Raw genomic sequence first — 20,149 nt, forward strand, 5'->3', positions numbered from 1 at the left:
CAGTCTCCCTAGAAAGTTCCGTTTGTTTTCTTGCCTTTAGCGCGACAGTGGTGCTGCTGCTGATCCTCAGCAGAGTGTGTGTGCGAGTGTAGATGGTGGACTGTTCCCGGTGAAAAAACAGCGACCCCCGGCCGCATTAAAATGCCTCATCGCCGCGTATAAACGGGTGAAACTCCGCGGAGGGGAGAGAGTCAGGTCTCCAGGCAGGTTTAGAGGAAAATAAAGGCAGGATGTTGCAAGTTTTAGCTTGTGGCGCCGTAGTTTTCCCCGGTCTCTTTTTCGCATTCAGGAGAATCCTGCCTTGTGTGTTCAAACACTGGAACGATGCCGACGTGGTGCTGGTCAGCGAGAGGTAAACTAGCTAAATTAATCCCTTTTTATTCACCATACCCTGACAAAATATCACCTAACACTAAGCTAATGTATAGCATTTGACCTTGTTTGGTGGCTTCTAGCTAGTAACGTTCCCCCCCCCCCCCCCTCCCCCAATTCAGTTAACGTTAGCTAGCTAACGTTAATTTGTTATTTTATTTTGTATGTAACGTTAACGTTAATTCTGTTATCTATATTGAATTACCAGTATATTTATTTCGTATAGTTGATATTATCCTATTTTAATTTGCATTTATCATTATTGCTTTGGTGCAAAAATGGGCACAGTAATCCCCAAATTCTTTACAAGGATGATTTGCAAATATCACAGCAAAACTATGGGTCCCTGTAGCAATATAACGTTAAGGGGGAAACACTACAGGTGAATAGGTAAAATATTTTAACTATGCCTATGATATCACCATGCAACTTCCCCAGTTGATTACTTAAGACAATATTTTCTTGTACTACAAGTTTTTTTTTTTTTTTTTTTTTTTTATTATAAATGTTATGTTTAAATATGCAAATAAGGCGTTATCTTATTAAATATGCGCTAATTTGCACATACATTTCCAGAACAGAAATCCGAACATTGGGTAAAGCCAGGTTCAAAATTGATTCATTTTGATGAAATATTTTACAGAGGGGATTTCGGATATCTTTTTATCACTAGCTACATGAATCAGAAAATACTGTCAACAGCCATAACAAAATCCATTTTTGCCACGTTTTAGGTATAAGATCTAACATGAATCAGGCAATGAATGATGAACAAACCCCTATGTAAAAACCTTCAGAATATAGATAGGAATGAAACTGCAAAGTATGGTGTATGTCGGGGCTACGGAAGTGGAGAGTATGAGAAAAACTAATTTTAAAGGCTTTTAAATATATGTATTGTTAAATTCCATACATTTTGCAAGACACTACAGGTGTAAAGGGTAAAACATAACAACCAGATATCACCATGAAATCCCAGTTGATTACTTAGGCTATCATTAACACAATGTGTGAAAAAGTGTTCAAACTATACCATGGCCTTTGGGGGAGCCCACTTTTTTTTTTCACCAGGGAGAAAGGGGGGGTTGTGCTCTTACAATGACTTACAAAGATACATAACAGCTACAAGTGCCACTATACAGGATTTACCCTATTATACTTTATCGACAGGAATTGATAGGTCAAACAGCCACCTACAAATTGTCTATAAACGGAGCGTCTTTGAGATTTCACATGAACAACGGTTGAAGTTACTCAGGCTACCGAAGAATACCATAATTCCTCTGTTCAATTAGGCCTGAGCGACGCACCCCAAGCTTCCATCCGTTTTGCCAGCAGCGTGTTAGCATTTGAACAAAGTGCTGTGTGTCCAGTGTGTGCAGACTGTAGTTACATTATTGCCTGAGGCCTTTTGGAGGAGCAACGCTTAAGTTTTAGTTTGTGATCTCCCTGCAGGGGAAACGGTTTCCAACATGTTCCGTTTGAGCTTCAACTTTACTGTGCAAACAAAAGTGTATTGGGAGTTGCACAGGGAATTGACACCAGCCTGAAAATAAACAACAAGAACACCAAAGGATGCAGCCAATGGCCAAGTGTGACTTTGCTCAAAATTGAAGTGAATTAGGCTTAAATCGCTGTCATGCATGAATTAATGATATTTTTGCAATTTTACGCATAATAATCTACGATGATCACATTACACAAAACTGAAATTGCAAGTCAAAATGACACACTGTTAATATACTTTTAGAGACCCCAAATTTTGCAAATCATGTTTTCAGGGGAGCCCATGTCATATTAAGCTCCCCCGTAGTTCGCACCCTGACAATATTTGTTGTATTACAAGTTTTCTAAAAAAATATTATGTTTAAATATGCAAATGAGGCATGATCTAATGCTAACTTTTGGTGAATTTAGGGAAAATCTATAAGCGCAAATAGACAAAGTGTGGTAAAAATAAATACCTAAATGTATATTTTGGATGTTTTTTTCCCCTAATCTGAAAGAAGACATTTTATGGAGGCAACAAAGCCCAAGACCTCAAAATTGAAAAATATGTTTTTGCCTGTATCTCTCCATGTAACATTAGTCATACCATAGAACACTGAAAGATACCTAAAGCATAAGTGCACACTGATCCTTGATATAAATGCTATTAGACATTTCATACGTGCGTGTATAAAATTAGTCTGTGTCTTATGCCAGGGTCAGACTACAAAAATTCAGCCCGATTTTGACCAGACAGACATTTCGCAGACAAACGTTCAGAGTCGTGCCCGATTATGAGGGTCTGGATCAACGAATGTGCGTCTTTACCTCTTGTAGTGTGAGATAATCAAAGATCAGCGATCTAACGTCTGGGACGCTTGACGGCCACGACACAGAAAGTCTAGCACGTCAGAAATTTTTGTCTTTTTCCGCCTAGTGCGATATATGCTACGACGTGTTCATTGACCAATAGAAAGAGAGAGTGCTCTCTGGCACACATACCGTATGTAAACATGGCAAAAAGAAGGAGAGACGCGGCTGATGCTGTCCGGTTGGGGCTCCGAGACAGAGGAAAGATACACACAGTGCCCATATAGGCTTCTTTCACGACAGCGATCGCCCCTCTTTTTCCCAGCATTGTACGCTAGTGGGCTCGCCACTAGAAGTTATCAGTTTCTCTTCTCCGACCACTGACTAGCAAAGAAAACAGGCTTCACCCTCCTACAACCACGATGGCTGCACCTGATTGGACGAACGCTTCACGTGGGGCTCCTGGCTTGTTTGGAAAACAGTCTATTATTTTACGAAAATAGTTCACCGAAATGTGTTTCTGAAAACATTTCATGCGAGAAATAAGCTATGCGGTCGCTGAATCTGTCTTTATTTCAGATCGACAACGGTCAGTTTAAAATATTTTTGTGGTTTTTCAGAAGCTACAAAGCGTCGACCTACGAACTTGCGCGTGATCTTGACGACAGCACGCGATAATTGGTCTGGGGGCTGGTCGGTGTCATGCTTGTAGTGTTGCCACTCTTCCATCCAAAACACAGCAAGAATGTATGGCACAGTGTCTGTCTAGTTTGACATAGTGACTGTTGTGAAAAACAGTATTCTGATCCTGGCATTAGAAAAACATGTAACGTTACCTATGAGTATTCAAAGGTTCTACTAACATGCATGTTTTCATGATGGTTTACATAGCAATAGGTAGTCTGGGACATCATTAAAACCTTGTATCCAGCAGAGGCCTTGTAACTACTCCACATAGGAAGTGACGTTTTTGTCACTTGTGAACAAACCTGAGCTTGATCCATCTATTATTAGAAATTCTGTCAACAAACAAAGTCATTACATCTGCAGCCTCTTCAGTAACTTTACCATCTCATGGGTATTGCAAAGTAGTAATAATTGATATAGTTTGTGTAAGTGTGTGTGCGGGTCAGTGTGACTTGCTCACATGTGCACAGCTCAGTTCATCGCTCATTTGTACGCTGTCACTCTTGCTAATCCTCCTCTGAGCCCTGGTCAGGGTCGACTGCTGAGTTAGCTATGCACTGGAAAACACTGAACCCTACTCCTGAATAACGCTTCAACTCATTTACTAATGTTCATCTAACGGAAAATGTTCCTACAAGCAGCCACGCCTCAGGGGATATTGCACTGTTTGTTCACAACTTAACCGGTCTCTAAAGTCTGCTGTGCCTAGTCTGCCACACAGGTCCCAAGCTTGGATCGTGCTAGTGTCTTTGGAAATTCCCCAGGTTTCACGTTCACTAAAAGGCATTAGTGGATGTGGGTTTCCACTTTCCATCAGTATTAAAAGGAAGTGAAGTTAAGGGTGGAGGCAGGCACATATGGATTGAACATGGGGTGTGGTTTGGGCAATTACCCCCCCCCCCCCCCACACACACACTCCAACTCTTATGTCTATAGGCTCCGTCATTGTTTTGGTCTTCAAGCCCGGGGTGAAGAATGGGAAGGGGGCATGATACTGATCTTGAGAAAAGGTTCAGTCACTTGTACCCTTCAGGTCTGGACGACTATAGCCTCAAACATCAGACTGGAAAAAGGCTCTAAGGCTATTTCTATCCTGTCCCCTTTTTATTTACTAGCAGACTGTGTCCCTTTTGGTCTGATAAGGTTTCATCACAGAAGAAATTAAGTGTAGTTGTTGACGGCGATTTTTTTTCTTCTTCTTTTCTTACAAAAAAGCATCGGTTAACATACAGATTTAATCATTCCTCTACTGCCTTGTGTGAATCTCATTTTGTTAAATAGATATTTGTGCCCATTCAAATATTATATTAATAACTCAAATCCCTGATTGGCTGATGATTAGTTTTGCTTTCCCTCCAATTATTAAATACATGTATTGAACCATTAACAGGCAGCCCATCTCTGTTAACTTGGGGCTAATGTCTGTAATATAATGTATAGTGTTTGAAGTAATACATTATGTTACTGTAGTTAGTGAGGTCGCAAAAACATTTGCATAGCCTAACTGTGAGGTGTCCATTTAATCACTATGTTTTAGTATGAGACCAGTCACTTAGCTCAGAAGTGAAAGCACATAATATTTGTTTGTGAGTTAAAGGGATATTGATGTAACACTTTAATAATGCTGGAGGACTTGTGAGAGACAGATTGAAAAAGGAATGGTCAAAATCAAGCATCCCTCATGTAACTCTGTGTGGTAAGCGATAGAGGTGTGAATTAGGGATGTCCAGATCCGATCACGTGATCGGAAATCGTGCCTGATCACGTGGTTTCAGACTCGATCGGAATCGGACGTTACCTCCCGATGAGGACTCGGATATATATGTATATATATTCTCATTATTTTTTAACACATCTATAGTTATGCGGTGGCACAGAGTTAGACCCTTTTGACTCCACACAGAAACAGCAACGCGTGCGGCATGACATCACTTTGTTGCAGAGACGCTATTGGTTAAGTGCCGGCAAAGTAGAACACGGAAGCAGCTTGAAGCGGAAAGCGCGAGTATGTCTGCGGTCTGGAGGTATTATAAAGTTGATGACAACAACATTGCCATAGCAAACTGTGAGATATGTAACAGAAGTGCTCTGTTAGTTAACAGAGTTGTTGAATGTTAAAATAAGGTGAAAAAAAATAAGGAACATCCTGGATCTGTTTTTTCGCTCTTCTTAATTCTTTTTTTATATATTATAGAAGTATCGGATCGGGACTCGGTATCGGTAGATACTCAAAATCAAATGACTCGGACTCGAGGGCAAAAAAACCTGATCGGGACATCCCTAGTGTGAATCTTCACTGATCTCCCGATTCGATAATGATTATCATGTTTTTGATTCGATATTTCGATGCATCACGACGCGTCAAATGCATTTTTCCGTTAAAGCCATATAGGATATTTAATTCATAGCTTTTCAAGCTTCAAAAACAAAACATTCTGCGATGCTCTAATACTAAATACACTGGATACATACAACTACAGCACTGAGCACATGGCACTTCCTGAATGTGCAAAACATAACAGAATATATAAACAGAAAGACTGTTACTGTGACCATGTCTTTTAAACTCCACATCTCCAGTTTGTAACGCAGGCTTTCTGCTAAACAATTTGTTTGTCATACAGTATGAAAGAGCATTAAAAAAATGACCGACTAAAGAATTCTTAGTCCACTAAGACCAAAATGGCCATTTAATTGACTAAGAGAGGGCAGCAATAAAATTTGGCGGAGTGGGGCTTTAATTTGGGGCACCCAGAGAAGGGGCTGCATTTACTTTTTACAGTCATGATGTGTCGGTGAAGTGATGTTTTCTATGGCTGATTCAAACCTTATTTGTCATTCTATTCCTCAAGATGACTAAGGCTGTGCTGATTTGCAGTGTCATAGGGCTGTGCCAGTGCTGTAACTTTTAAATGAGAGAAAAGGGTTTGCAGTATAACCATTAGTTCAAAACAAGAGACTGTTGAATAAGAAGTAAGAATAATCCTCGGTCGCCACAAGAAAAGATAATCCATCCAACAACAGTTGTTGAGAGGCAGCAAAAAAAACTGGTTTTATATTGCTAAAAGGTGTGCTGAACTGTGAGACTAATGCTAAAAACAAAATTGTTAAAAGGATACAAAATATGGAGACAACTTTGCTATTCTTACCACTTTCCGTGGGACAAAAATATATAAGCCTTGGCGTGAAGGAAAGACAATGGTGTTAGGGTTTATTATCTGTAGGGCTGCAGCTATCAATCATTTGCATTACCTATTAATCTGAATCGAATCACAGGGCTGATACAAATTATTTTTCACTTTTGTTAACATTGCGAGACAGGGCATGGCCTTGGCAGATGTCTGCGCTCTGAGTGCCATTCTAGTTTCAGTTAAGCATTTGGTCACAAAAAAAAAAAGGTCACTTCTTCAAAGTGCTTTTTCTGTGCGACCAAGGGTCCAAAACTCAAAGATATTCAATTTACTATCAGATATAAAAAAAAAATAGCACTATTAAGAAGGAATGAGGTAACACTTGACATTACAATTGATATTAAATGAAATGATTAATCCAACATCAAAATAGTTAATTATTCATTTTTGAGTAATTGACTTAATAGTTTCAGCCCTAATCATCTCGTGACCATCTCCAGACTATCATTACCTAAGATGTACTTTGTATGTCTGCCACACAGAGAGAACTTCCCTATATGTGGCCAGTGTCTTTGGAAAAGAGAGAAGTGGGTAATGAGTGTCAGCACTGATAACCATCGTGTCTGAACTGACAAAAAGATGTTCTACTACTGACCACATTACTTGATTGACAGTTGATCTCAGGAATTTAGATGTCATATCTTTAAATAAATATATGTGAACCCCATGAATAAAAAATGCGGTAGATAAAGTATTAGGTACACTGGACAATATGGTGGAGTCCAGTACAATGACACCAGAATCTTAAAATTCTTAAAAATGACAACACAGTTGAATCAACAGCTCTGAAAATCTTTACTTTAAACCAATATACAGTATATATACCACTGACTAGAGGCCATAGTTCACTCACCTTTAGGCCTGCAACTAATTTGTTTTGATCCATCAATTTCGATTAATTGTAGTCCCTAAAAGGACAGTAAATGGTGACCAATGGGAATTCCTAGAGCCCAAATAGCTTGTTTTGTCAGTTTAAATTCAAAATAATATAAAAATTCAGAAGGGTGTCATATTCGGGAGGTATCAGCTGGTATTTAAACAACAAATCGACTAGCAAACGTTTCAAGATGTCTTATTGGATAAGTGTTTATTCACTACTACCAAAGTGGTTAAGGAACAATGCAGTTAGTGATGTAGCTGCATCCATTTGTATGATTTGCGTGGTCGTGATAGGGCGGGGAGAGAGAATTCCTTCTTGCCATGAAATGCACTTAACCCCCTTTTTACTTTTTTTTTGCCTCTGCTGTCACTTTTTCTTTCGCTCTGCTGCAGTGGCAATGCAACTACAGATTAAGTAGCTCATTTACTGGAGGAGCAAAAAAACACCACTCCTGACTGTCAGACACTGTGCGTGTGACAGAACATGAAAGCGCAAGTCGTCCATGTATATAACGGAACAGTCAGTAGGAAGACGTGGTTGCAGTGAAAGGGTACCCAAGGTTGTTCACCGACCTGACACAGCAGGAAAGAAAAGACAACATTGCCGAACAAGGCAGCAAAGCATTCTTTCCTTTTTCCCCTCCGCACGCTACTCACCCCACTAACCTCAACCTTTCATCAGCAGAGAGAGAGAGAGAGAGAGAGAGAGAGAGAGGGTTATTGGCGGTCACACAATGAATGGCCTGTGTAAAATCTGGGTCTTGTGATAGAGTATGCGACCATACAGCCCTAGAAGTCAGCGAGGGTGTGTGTGTGTGTGTGTGTGTGTGTGTGTGTGTGTGTGTGTGTGTGTGTGTGTGTGTTTTCTGGGGGTAGAATTTGTAGGGGATGGGGGGAGAGAGAGGGAGAGAGAGAGAGGCCAGTTAGTCTTTTCCAGCTCAGGCCTGTAGTTTTGTAGTTGCTGGTCACGTGGCCTTTGTTGCCTTGCCGGTATCATGGCCACATTCCCATGGAGATTGGTACGAGGTGACAGCAGGTTCCAGCAGGAACACGCACAAATACACTCTTTGTTTCTCAATCTTGCCGTTTGCAACACACGATTTACTCGTTAAAAAAGAGAAAGAAAGCTGCCTTTATTGGCCTTGTAAAACTGGTCATTATTTACAGCAGGACTAAAGGTCTAAAGCTTTTCTAGCGCTAAAATTCACAGGTCCTCTCAGTTCCTACTAACTGAGACCTTACCAGGGACCTGAGTCGGGCTATGTCCAAATGATATTCACTCTAATTAGATGTGGGTAGGGTCCCAGTTGTATTGGCTTGGGTAATTGACTTTGTGACAATATATCCAATACCCGAGTGGATCCATGGGGATTTACTACCAGCTCTGATCACATGGTTTATACTGTGATGTGCAGGGAAAATGACACGTGCTGCTCTACTCTTTTTGACTTCATATGCTTGTTAATTGATGGAGCATCGTGCTGCTGCCAGTGTTGGTGTTCTGTCTACCTAGTCTGTTTGGGTATTTTGGCTCAGGTCTAATTATCTGGGTCTATTCAGATAGTGTCTGACTCCCTTACGGCCCCTTTTGGATCAGGTATATTTTATTTTTGAAAAATAATTCATGCTATGTCTGCTTTGGACCAACATTTTCACATCCGTATAGTAGAGGAGCTAGAAATGTAACATTTGTCCTTAGGGCGGCCCTTATAAGTAAGACCATGTGGCCAGTAAAGTCCAAAAGGGACCCTTTGAACATGATTGTGCTTAGTCATTGAGCACAATCTGTTTGTTACTTTATTCATCCTCTGGGGAGCATACATGGGGATAACATGTGTATGTACTTTGAGCCCAACAAGAAGCACACAGACGTACACACTTACTTGGCCATTAAAGCTTAAATACTGATTCTGATGAACTGGCCATTCTGGACATACTTCTCGTGTACGAAAATTCTAGGAAATTCAGTCATTTGTTTTTGAGATACCATGCCAGGGACAAGGCACATTATGACCTAATGAATGTAGAGAAAGGTCAGCGGTCATATTAGGAACAATTCACTAAGGACAGTTAATATCTAACTTTTTTTTTGTGATATCTAATCAACAAGCTGCTGGCTGACATCCACTTGCTAGCAGGGCAGGATCTTAGTAAATGATTATATTTTTGACTCAATATAGACCTTTAAACTCCATGATTCCTTCCATAATCCTTTTTCTAATTATGTAGCTCCAGGAGTACAGTCTTATAGAAATGTTTATGCAAATATGATTCATATCTGGTGGTAAAGTAAATTGATTGTCCTTAGCTCCAATCTGTTTAGCAATGTCGTAATATAGTATTAATCCTAAACAAGGCCTACAAACCATAAGAACATGTTTAAATTCAAAATGATTTTTCTTTGTGGCCCACTAAAACCTCTCATCTATAACGATCAAGGGCTAAGTACAGTAATTGTCGCACTAGATGCAATTTCACAAGGTAACCTGCGTTTGTCTCCATTGAAGGTGGTGATGTGGCAGACCCACACGGTGCAGTGAAAAGCTGAAACATTTCAACACAGTAGTTTGTTAAAGGGGTGACTGTCTATTATGGCTGCAGTGAGTGTTGGGGAATAAATTGCATGTTTTCTGATTTTAAAGCAGCTTACTGTCAGTGCTGCCAAGTTGGAGAAGAGCCAGGGAGAGAGCTTGTCTGAGCAAAAGCGGCCATTCATAGTTTGAACAAATTGGTGATATAATCCAACGTCCTGTTTAAAATGGACAGAAATGAACTCTGTTGAACCGTTACGGGAGGGGGACAGCATCTTTCTGACTGACTGTAAGTTACTATTTAACAAATCTCATAGGTTCATGACTTGTGAGTGTACTCTTAGGATATTATACTACTAGTAGTAATGTGTATATATATATGCCAGTGAATGTTGTGTGTGCCTTTGGCCACCTCGCACAGTGACACTTCAAATAGAGATGTACCAAGTTCTCCTATGTCATAGGTCTGTTTATAGACGAGGAAAGTCGAGGCCAAGCATTGCTAATCCCATGATGGTACACTGAACTTGTAGGTCTGACTGCTTGAGTTGTTCACCTGAAGGGAGACTTTTTTTCCAAACTTGACCTAGATTTATCAGGTTTTACCCAGGCCGTAGAGCTATCAATAGGCTAACAAATCAGATTTGACGTCATTGGACATTGGTTTTGTGAGGCTGTACTTAGGCACAGTGGTGCTTTGAGCTACATGCTAATGTCAGCATGCTAACATGCTCAAAAAGACAATGCTAACATGTTGATGTTTAGCAGGCATGTTAAAGCGTAACTCTCGCCAAAATGCAACCTAGGTTCTTTTTGTGAATGTATCCGAGTCAAACTTTCGTTTAAAGGCATATTTAGGACGGAAGCGCCACTTTTAAGATTTACCGTATTTTGTTTTTCGGTCAAATGGCCTTTTGAATGGGAGTCCTAGGGGCACTTTTATGCTAGCCTCAATATAGCTATTTTTAAAACACTAAGAAGGCTCGACACAACATGAAACTTTGCTTGTTGTTTCTGGCCGCTACCACCTCGGCAGTCAAAACGAGCTGATATCAAAACAAGTAGCCACAGATTTAGTATATCCCTTGTGCACTGGTGTAGTTCATGTGTAGAGACCCTGGTGATACTTGGAGCAAAGTTTCATGTTGTGTCGAGCCTTCTTAGTGTTTTAAAAATAGCTATTTTGAGGCTAGCATAAAAGTGCCCCTAGCACTCCCATTCAAAAGGCCATTTGACCGAAAAACTAAAATACGGTACATCATAAAAGTGGCGCTTCCGTCCTAAATATGCTTTTAAACGAAAGTTTGACTCAATTCACATTTAAGAAGCTGGAATCAATTTTTTTTTTTACTTTTGTCTTAAAAAAATTACTCAAACCGACTAATCGATTATCAAATTAGTCGGCGATTAATTTAAAAGTTGACAACTAATCCATTAATCGATTAATCGTTGCAGCTCTAATTTTCACGATCTTAGTTAAGTGTGTTAGCAGCATGCTAACACTGGACCAACAGACCCACATTGCCTTGGCTAAAAACACAAGACCAAAATACCCTAATGTTAAATTAGATGCTGTAGCGGCCCAGAGTGGGATTCATGAGTATGTGTATATGTATTAGCTCACTTTATGTAACCTTTCTCTCTCAATCCTTTTATTTGTCTCTTTCTTAGACTGGTGTCCTCCATCCATGCCGTCATGGCAACCACGGCAGGAGCCATCGTTGTGGCATCATGCCGGGACAACGTCGTTAACGGCAGGTTAGACTTCATGTCATGAGTCTCCTTCATGAAATATATGGTTACTAGTGGTTGATTGTCACGGTCAGTGATTTACCAATTTTCTGTGATAAAGCTTTCACAAGAGTTCGGGACTTGACTGAAAATGAATTACTTTGCTGTGCTCCAGAATTGCGGCAAAGTCCGAGAATAAACCAATCTAAATCTGTAAATTACGCACTTAACACACACACACACACACACACACACACACACACACACACACACACACACGCGCGCACACACACACACACACACGTCAAGAAACAGCCTGCCTATGTGTAAATGTACTGTTAGCATTGTACTGTGTCTTCTGTCCTGGCTTCATCACAGTTCAGTGTCATATGGACTAAGCATGATATATTTTTATATATCTATATATCTGCTGGCTTTTTCCTCTTAGAGAGAAGACACACCAGCCCGATAATCGGGTGTCGGGCCGTCTGGCGAGGTCCGTGACTCGAGTCTGTTCTGTGTGTCCTGTGCCGTCGGCCGTCCGAGGAGCCGTCGACATTCATTTGGGCCGACCCGACATGTTCAGTCGGGAGACAGGGCAGTCGGGACTCACCCGGAAATGGGGAGCGGATGAGCCTCTCAAAATCTGACGAAAATCTTTAAAACTGACCTTTGTCAATCTGAAATGAAGACAGATTCAGCAACTGCATGGCCTATTTCTCGCTTAAAATGTTTTCAGAAACACGTTTCGGTGAACTATTTTAGTACAATATGAGATCGTATTCTGAACAAGCCGCCATGACAGTCTGGCTGTGAATTTCCGGAGAAAAAAGAACCACGTGACGTGTTCGTCCAATCGGCTGCCGGTTTTCATTTTCTGGGAAATAATCAGACTGTTAATGGAAACAATACAGAGCAGCGCCGCCTGCTGCTATGGAGACGTATTACGTTTCGCGCACGCGCAGAGCGTACGCTCAAGTCGGCGTCGCCTCAGTGTGTTCTGAGGCATTTTTTTGGACCTCGGGACCCAATTGATCAGTCCGACTGGCTTTTCTGCCGACGGTCGGCCCGTCTGGTTGGTGTGTCAGGGCCCTTAGAGAACCACTTAACGATGGTGACATTCACAAGGTCCCGCACACCAACTTTTCATAGGTTTGTTACTTTATGCTACTGCATTTTCTGGTGTGAATTTGAATAAAAAAAAGCTCACATGCACCAGTTTTCTTGTATATTTGTAGCAGTGCTTCTAGCAGCCTCGTCTCTACAGTATAATGGCTGCACTAGGGTGGAAACAAGGGTTACCACTGTACCTATGCCCGGATAGTCCAGGGTTTAGCCTGCCCTAAATATCCTTGAAGAAAAACCAGTTGTACTGCCTAGCTATGTCTGTACTAGAGGGTTTGCTACATCACAGCTTGGCGATCTTCAGATATGGCTGTACTGCTTCATGTCATAGATACATCACAGGCCTTAGCCCATGAGACTGGGTTGATGTCTATTGAGAAGGTGCAGCACATTGTTTCCTCTATGCTTAACCAATTATGTCATGTCAGTCTGGGTTTAATAAAAAGGCATCTTTCTGTTTGTCTCTAAAAACAATTAGCTACCTGGCAGCAAGTTAGTGTTAGCATAGCATTAGCCTTCCCGTGCAGTTTAGGGAAGTGTGGCGCTAAGCTAATGCTAGCGTATTAATCCTATTGAGTCAGCGGCCAGACCCCGGCAGGCCCAGTTTCAAGCTGCTAATCTCCTCCGCCCCTCCCCTTCACCCACGGGGCTTAATTCCTCCACAACACTGCTCAGTTCTGCTGTCCTGTGACGTGCACACAGCCTGGAGCTTATGAGACACATGCTCCAGAGTCAGACCCATGAATACTCCATCACAATCTGTCACATTATTTAGCCTTCATTACCTCAGTTGCTGTAACTTTTACAAGGGCTTTTTTGTGTGAAAAAAAACTCCAGTACTGAGGAAACTGTATTTTATACAGCTGTGCTAGAGTAGGCTCCATGTCCATATGTTGAGTGTGTTAGCATATTATACCTCATCCTCACACAAGGATGATTTAGGTATCCGTGTTCTCATCATGAAACAGCTGAACTGACCAATACCCGGTGTCACAGAAAGTTGGTATAATCCTTTTAAGGGAAAATTCTTTTTGTTTGCCTAGTTTTGGCCATCATTCCTATCAGTTAATAACATTATACGCTTTAGGGAATACTGCGATCTGGGAAAGCGGCAACATCACAACAACGATGGGACAAGAAACCCAAGACAAATTTTAAACAAAAATTTACAGACCAACTTCTTGGTTGAAATTTGACCCATCGTACTTTCAGTAGACAGTATGGGATTGTCAACATTTTGGGTGCACTCACTGGAACCCATTTTTTTTTTTTAGGTTGTTACTGACATCGATGGTTGAGAGTTTTTGGCCTATATTCATATTTTACATAAAAAGTTTTTAAATTTCATTTCATTTATTGTGACTAAGTACAGTCGGTACGGAAAGTATTCAGACCCCTCAGACCCCTTTTTACATTTTTCACTCTTTGTTTCATTGCAGCCATTTGCTAAAATCAAAAAAGTTAATTTTATTTCTCATTAATGTAAACTCAGCACCCCATCTTGACAAAAAAACAGAAATGTAGAAATTTTTGCAAATTTATTAAAAAAGAAAAACTGAAATATCACATGGTCATAAGTATTCAGACCCTTTGCTCAGTATTGAGTAGAAGCACCCTTTTGAGCTAGTACAGCCATGAGTCGTCTTGGGAATGATGCAACAAGTTTTTCACACCTGGATTTGGGGATCCTCTGCCATTCTTCCTTGCAGATCCTCTCCAGTTCCGTCAGGTTGGATGGTGAACATTGGTGGACAGCCATTTTCAGGTCTCTCCAGAGATGCTCAATTGGGTTTAGGTCAGGGCTCTGGCTGGGCCAGTCAAGAATGGTCACAGAGTTGTTCCTTTGTTATTTTAGCTCTGTGCTTAGGGTCATTGTCTTGTTGGAAGGTGAACCTTCGGCCCAGTCTGAGGTCCTGAGCACTCTGGATGAGGTTTTCTTCCAGGATATCTCTGTACTTGGCCGCATTCATCTTTCCTTCAATTGCAACAAGTTGTCCTGTCCCTGCAGCTGAAAAACACCCCCATAGCATGATGCTGCCACCACCATGTTTCACTGTTGGGATTGTATTGGGCAGGTGATGAGCAGTGCCTGGTTTTCCCCACACATACCGAGAATTAACGCCAAAAAGTTCAATCTTGGTCTCATCAGACCAGAGAATCTTATTTCTCATAGTCTGGGAGTCCTTCATGTGTTTTTTTGGCAAACTCTATGCAGGCTTTCATATGTCTTGCACTGAGGAGAGGCTTCCGTCGGGCCACTCTGCCATAAAGCTCCGACTGGTGGAGGGCTGCAGTGATAGTTGACTTTGTAGAACTTTCTCCCATCTCCCTACTGCATCTCTGGAGCTCAGCCACAGTGATCTTTGGGTTCTTCTTTACCTCTCTCACCAAGGCTCTTCTCCAACGATTGCTCAGTTTGGCTGGACGGCCAGGTCTAGGAAGAGTTCTGGTCGTCCCAAACTTCTTCCATTTAAGGATTATGGAGGCCACTGTGCTCTTAGGAACCTTGAGTGCTGCATAAATTCTTTTGTAACCTTGGCCAGATCTGTGCCTTGCCACAATTCTGTCTCTGAGCTCCTTGGGCAGTTCCTTCGACCTCATGATTCTCATTTGCTCTGACATGCACTGTGAGCTGTAAGGTCTTCTATAGACAGGTGTGTGCCTTTCCTAATCAAGTCCAATCAGTTTAATTAAACACAGCAGGACTCCAATGAAGGAGTAGAACCATCTCAAGGAGGATCAGAAGAAATGGACAGCATGTGAGTTAAATATGAGTGTCACAGCAAAGGGTCTGAATACTTATGACCATGTGATATTTCAGTTTTTCTTTTTTAATAAATTTGCAAAAATTTCTACTTTTCTGTTTTTTTCTGTCAAGATGGGGTGCTGAGTGTACATTAATGAGAAATAAAATTAACTTTTTTGATTTTAGCAAATGGCTGCAATGAAACAAAGAGTGAAAAATTTAAAAAGGGGTCTGAATACTTTCCGTACCCACTGTATGTACTAAGCAGGACATTTACTGTTGAAAATTTAGCTTTGTAGTTTTTTTTATACCACTTCAAACATACAGTATTTTTTGGCATGTCTAATACTACAGCCGACATATACTGTAGGTTGATCTCGATATATCTATTATAAGCTAATATTGCCCAATGCATTGGCTTGCTTTATTATTCGGTCGAACCCCAGCAATCACTTTTAGTTTTACCTCCAAATAGAGTGGTATATATTATATAGCTAAACTGTTGGTTTGCTTAAAACCTGTCTGATCGTCTGAGTGCTTGTGTTTCTTGCCCATTGGCTTTGTATTTGTTGTTGTCGCTATGTTTCCAGATATTAGCAATTGAATTTGGTGAGTACAATATAATTTTAAACCAATGAAAATTATGCCTAAAGCTACAAAAGCAAGACCAAAAAGTTGTAAAAAACTGGAACCATCCCTTAAATAGTGCAACCTAAAAAAACCTGCAGAAATATAACTGCTCTACATACGTATGTTTTACAGTACTAAAATGACACATGCTGTAAGGGTGCAAAGATGCTGGACGTAGCCAAAAAACAGGTAGCTTTACCTTTTAGCTTTATTCGTGCTTGGGTCAATGGATCCTCTGGACTACATTTACCTTAAAGCAGTAGTCTGATCAGTGTATAGGATGTGTGTTGCTATGCACTGGTCAGCCCAGTCAGTGGTCAGTAGGTCAGCTGTGTCCTGCAGCTTTACTCCGTGCTGTCCACATAATTAACCATCACGGTAATCGGTGCTCATTAGGGTGCTGCAGCCATCCAAGTTGTTTCTTATACAGCACTTACATAAGCCTGCCTTAAAGCCTTCGCATGCTTATGTGAGAGAGGCAAGGCATATAGGTTAAATTAGTTTCTGTGTGTTTTCACTTTGACTGAAACTACAGGTCATTCAGTGTACCATCTACTCTAATACTACTTCATCGTTAAAGTGATGGTTCGGAGTAATTTCACCGTAGGCTGCTTTGCACCTTGACCTCGAGTCAAACAACCCCCCAAAAGCTTTTTTCCCTTGTTATAACGTTGGTCAAGTTAGCATTATCAGCTGGTTAGCTTAGTGCAGGCGCTAATGGATCCACGTTTGTATCTCGTAAATTACCCCACTAATAATGCCCGGAATGATACCAAACTTCTACAGTAGTACAAATAGTTTCTTTACTTATAAAACGAGGCATTAGAAAGTTTGTCACTACACCAGAAGTATATTTAAATAACACTTGCCTGATGGAAACTCCTCTTGGCTGCTACCGCGTGAGATCACGCACAGAGGACAACATCTATTCCCGGAAGAGACTACTGGTAAAGAATCAAGAAGCGAGTGAACAGCAGAAGCAGCTACTGCAGCGTGAGGCGATAGGACAAGATGTCACACAGTTGTATATATCCCGGCTGCGGTTTAAAAGCAATAGATGTGCTCTGTGCGGGATCTCGCGCGATAGCAGCCAAGAGGAGTTTCCATCAGGCAAGTGTTACTTTAAATATACTTCTGGTGTAGTTACAAACTTTCTAATGCCTCGTTTTATAAGTACATAAACTATTTGTACTACTGTAGAAGTTTGGTATCATTCCGGGCATTATTAGTGGGGTAACTTACGAGATACAAATGTGGATCCATTAGCGCCTGCACTAAGCTAACCAGCTGATAACGCTAACTCGACCAGCGTTATAACAAGGGAAAAAAGCTTATGATGGGTTGTTTGGCTCGAGGTCAAGATGCAAAGCTGCCTAGGGTGAAATTACTCCGAACCATCGTTTTAACTCATCGACTGTGAGATGGCCTATTTGGCCTGCTGACTGATAAATGTTGAGTAGGGCTGTTCGATTCTGGTCAAAATCGCAATCAAAATTTTCCCACTCAAAATTGAGATTATTGTATATGTATGTATATTGTCTTCATGCAGACATAACAAATGTTATGTGAAGATAAAAAACATAACGTAAAAACATAAAGTTGTCCGGATTGTGCCCACATGCTGTCCACACCTCACTGAGATCTGAACTTAATGCAAGTTATAACCACAGAAACCATCGCTAGGTTTCCACAATTCTGACACATTTTTGTTGTTTCTAAAACGCTTTTTATTTCACTGCATTTTGCTCCGCTGCGTCATTACACGATTATGGTACATCCATGTCCCGCCCCCTCTACTTGCGCACATTTTGTCTCGTGGAGTAACTCCCACTTAGCGCTTGCTTTAATGCAACGGATCTCTGTGCTAATGCAAACGTGGCAGAATCATTGTCACATGAATAGAAATTAAGCAAAAGCATGAATTGAAATGGCAAATGATAATACGGTGAATCTAATGTTGAGTACAGATGTAGGGTATTTACCTGTGTTTTTGTTTGTTCTTCCTCAGGCACTGGCTGGCCACCTACTTTGTCATCTGGTACGGTGGGCCCTACATGACCTATGACATCATCGCCATGTACCTAAGTCACTTCCACCGCTTCCGCGTCAAAGGGCACGAGGACTACAAGCAGCATTCACTGAGGACCATAAACTCCTTCATCCGCAGAGAGTTCCTGCTGGTGTTGCATCACATCGCCCTGCTCACAGTCCTGCTGCCTGTCACACTGGTGAGGAGGGGAGGGAGGGGTGCTGAGAAAAATCAGGCAACGTTGATGAGGTCTCGTTGTCAGTAGTCCAAACCAATAATTAAGATCAAAACTGAATTTAAATAATAAAAATAAGAAATAATGCAGGCAGCATTAGGGCTAGGCACCGAATTCAGTACCTTGTAGGCACCGCCCGAATTTCCTCCATAGTATTGAAAAATGCCTCGTCATTCAATGCCAAAAAAACCCAAGGAGTAAATCTCATCAGTGACAGTGAGCCAATAAGCATGCAGCGTGCATCTACCAAGATCTAATAATGTTTGTGATTGGTTGTCTAACGTTACACGTCGTAGAGACACTCAGGAAAAACTCTACGTTACACAGAGACGGGGCTCAAGTAGTAGAAGCTGAAAAATAAATACTACGTTTTTTGCCATAATGTGTTGTAATTTATTTATGTCAAAATGGATTTATAAAATCGGGATCGAAAAAAGAACCGGTATTAAAGTCACGGTGTTGGTATCGGTAGCGGTATCGGAAATTTTGGAACGATACCCAGCCCTAGGCAGCACTGGTTTGCTGCAGTGGCTGCTGGTAGGAATCACTGACCTGTAGTGCTGTTGCTAACACGATTAGCATCTCAGATCTTCATCTGCACTGCGGGATTACCGGCTGTTTACTACAACTGTTATGGATCTCATGGGCTTGTTCAATGTGTGACAGTGACACCAGTTTGTGACATTTTTTGGGTTGTCATTGCTACTGTAACGTAAATATATTTGAGTTGGATGTTGCTGTCTAAAGCTACTACTACGCTCTTTACTGGTGTAGGTTCTAAAAAATCAAAAAAGATACTAGCCTTCTTTGTAGGGCTGGGACGATTCGTCGACGTAATCGATTACGTAAATGCGTCGACACAAATAATTTGCGTTGACGCGTCACGCGTAGAAATCTATAAATAACCGGCTGCCTCCAGCAACAGCGCAAGTATGCATTCTTCAACAGTTCAACAACACGTTCAGAAAAAGGCTCGCACACGGTATACTAAAGTGTGGGAGCATTTTACTCTTAATGCCAACAACAACGTGGTAGTCTGTAGACTTTGTAAAATGCATCCCTGAGTCAGGATAACAGCAGCAAAACACCGCAAGTTCTGCTCACCTTTTTGTCCCTTTCCCTCCCAAGTAGAGTTTAGATTCTCTGCCCGAGCCCGAACTTGACCCACGGGCCGGCTCGGGCCGATATGTCCCGCCGCTATCCTTGGGCCGGGCCCTTCATCAAGTATTTGTGTTTTTTTAATCATTACTTTATTAGCCTAATTGGGTGGGGAGAAAGCTATGCCTCTCCAGCTTCTCCCGTAGCTCTGGGTGTATGTCCTGCACTGACTTGAGTGTGAGGTAAACTGTGCTAAAATCGTGTCTCCCCCATCTGTAGCACTGGCTTCCATAATTGCGCAACCAGGCCAGATTGTTTCAGATATCTCACGAGTCCTTTACAACGTCAGTTATAACGTATTAAAAAATTGCAGTTAATGTGTCGGGCCGGGCCCGGACACAACGTGCACTGTAGACGTGTGCGATTATCAACATAGTGACACGGAATGTGTTCCCACTAGTAGCCCAACGGTACGTTAGTCCGTTGATTCGTTTTAATTCCCTGCTATGACTTAACAATAAGCATCAGCAAACGTGTTATTTTTTTGGTTTACCATCATCATTATTACCCAATAAATTACATACTATTATATTAGAC

General features: G+C 41.3%; 1 protein-coding gene across 1 annotated transcript in view; it reads left to right on the plus strand.

Annotated features, from left to right (window-relative positions):
* Positions 1-20,149, plus strand: part of tlcd3a (TLC domain containing 3A) — a 36,834-nt gene continuing 16,685 nt past the window's right edge. Inside the window, exons 1-3 of the mRNA XM_031308145.2 lie at positions 1-352; positions 11,630-11,716; positions 18,199-18,418. Coding sequence (XP_031164005.1) covers positions 231-352; positions 11,630-11,716; positions 18,199-18,418 — 429 coding nt within the window. The 5' untranslated portion in view covers positions 1-230. The remainder of the gene's footprint in view (positions 353-11,629; positions 11,717-18,198; positions 18,419-20,149) is intronic.

This window comes from Sander lucioperca, chromosome 13, assembly GCF_008315115.2.
Source record: "Sander lucioperca isolate FBNREF2018 chromosome 13, SLUC_FBN_1.2, whole genome shotgun sequence".
In the NCBI taxonomy this organism is placed as follows: Eukaryota; Metazoa; Chordata; class Actinopteri; order Perciformes; family Percidae; genus Sander; species Sander lucioperca.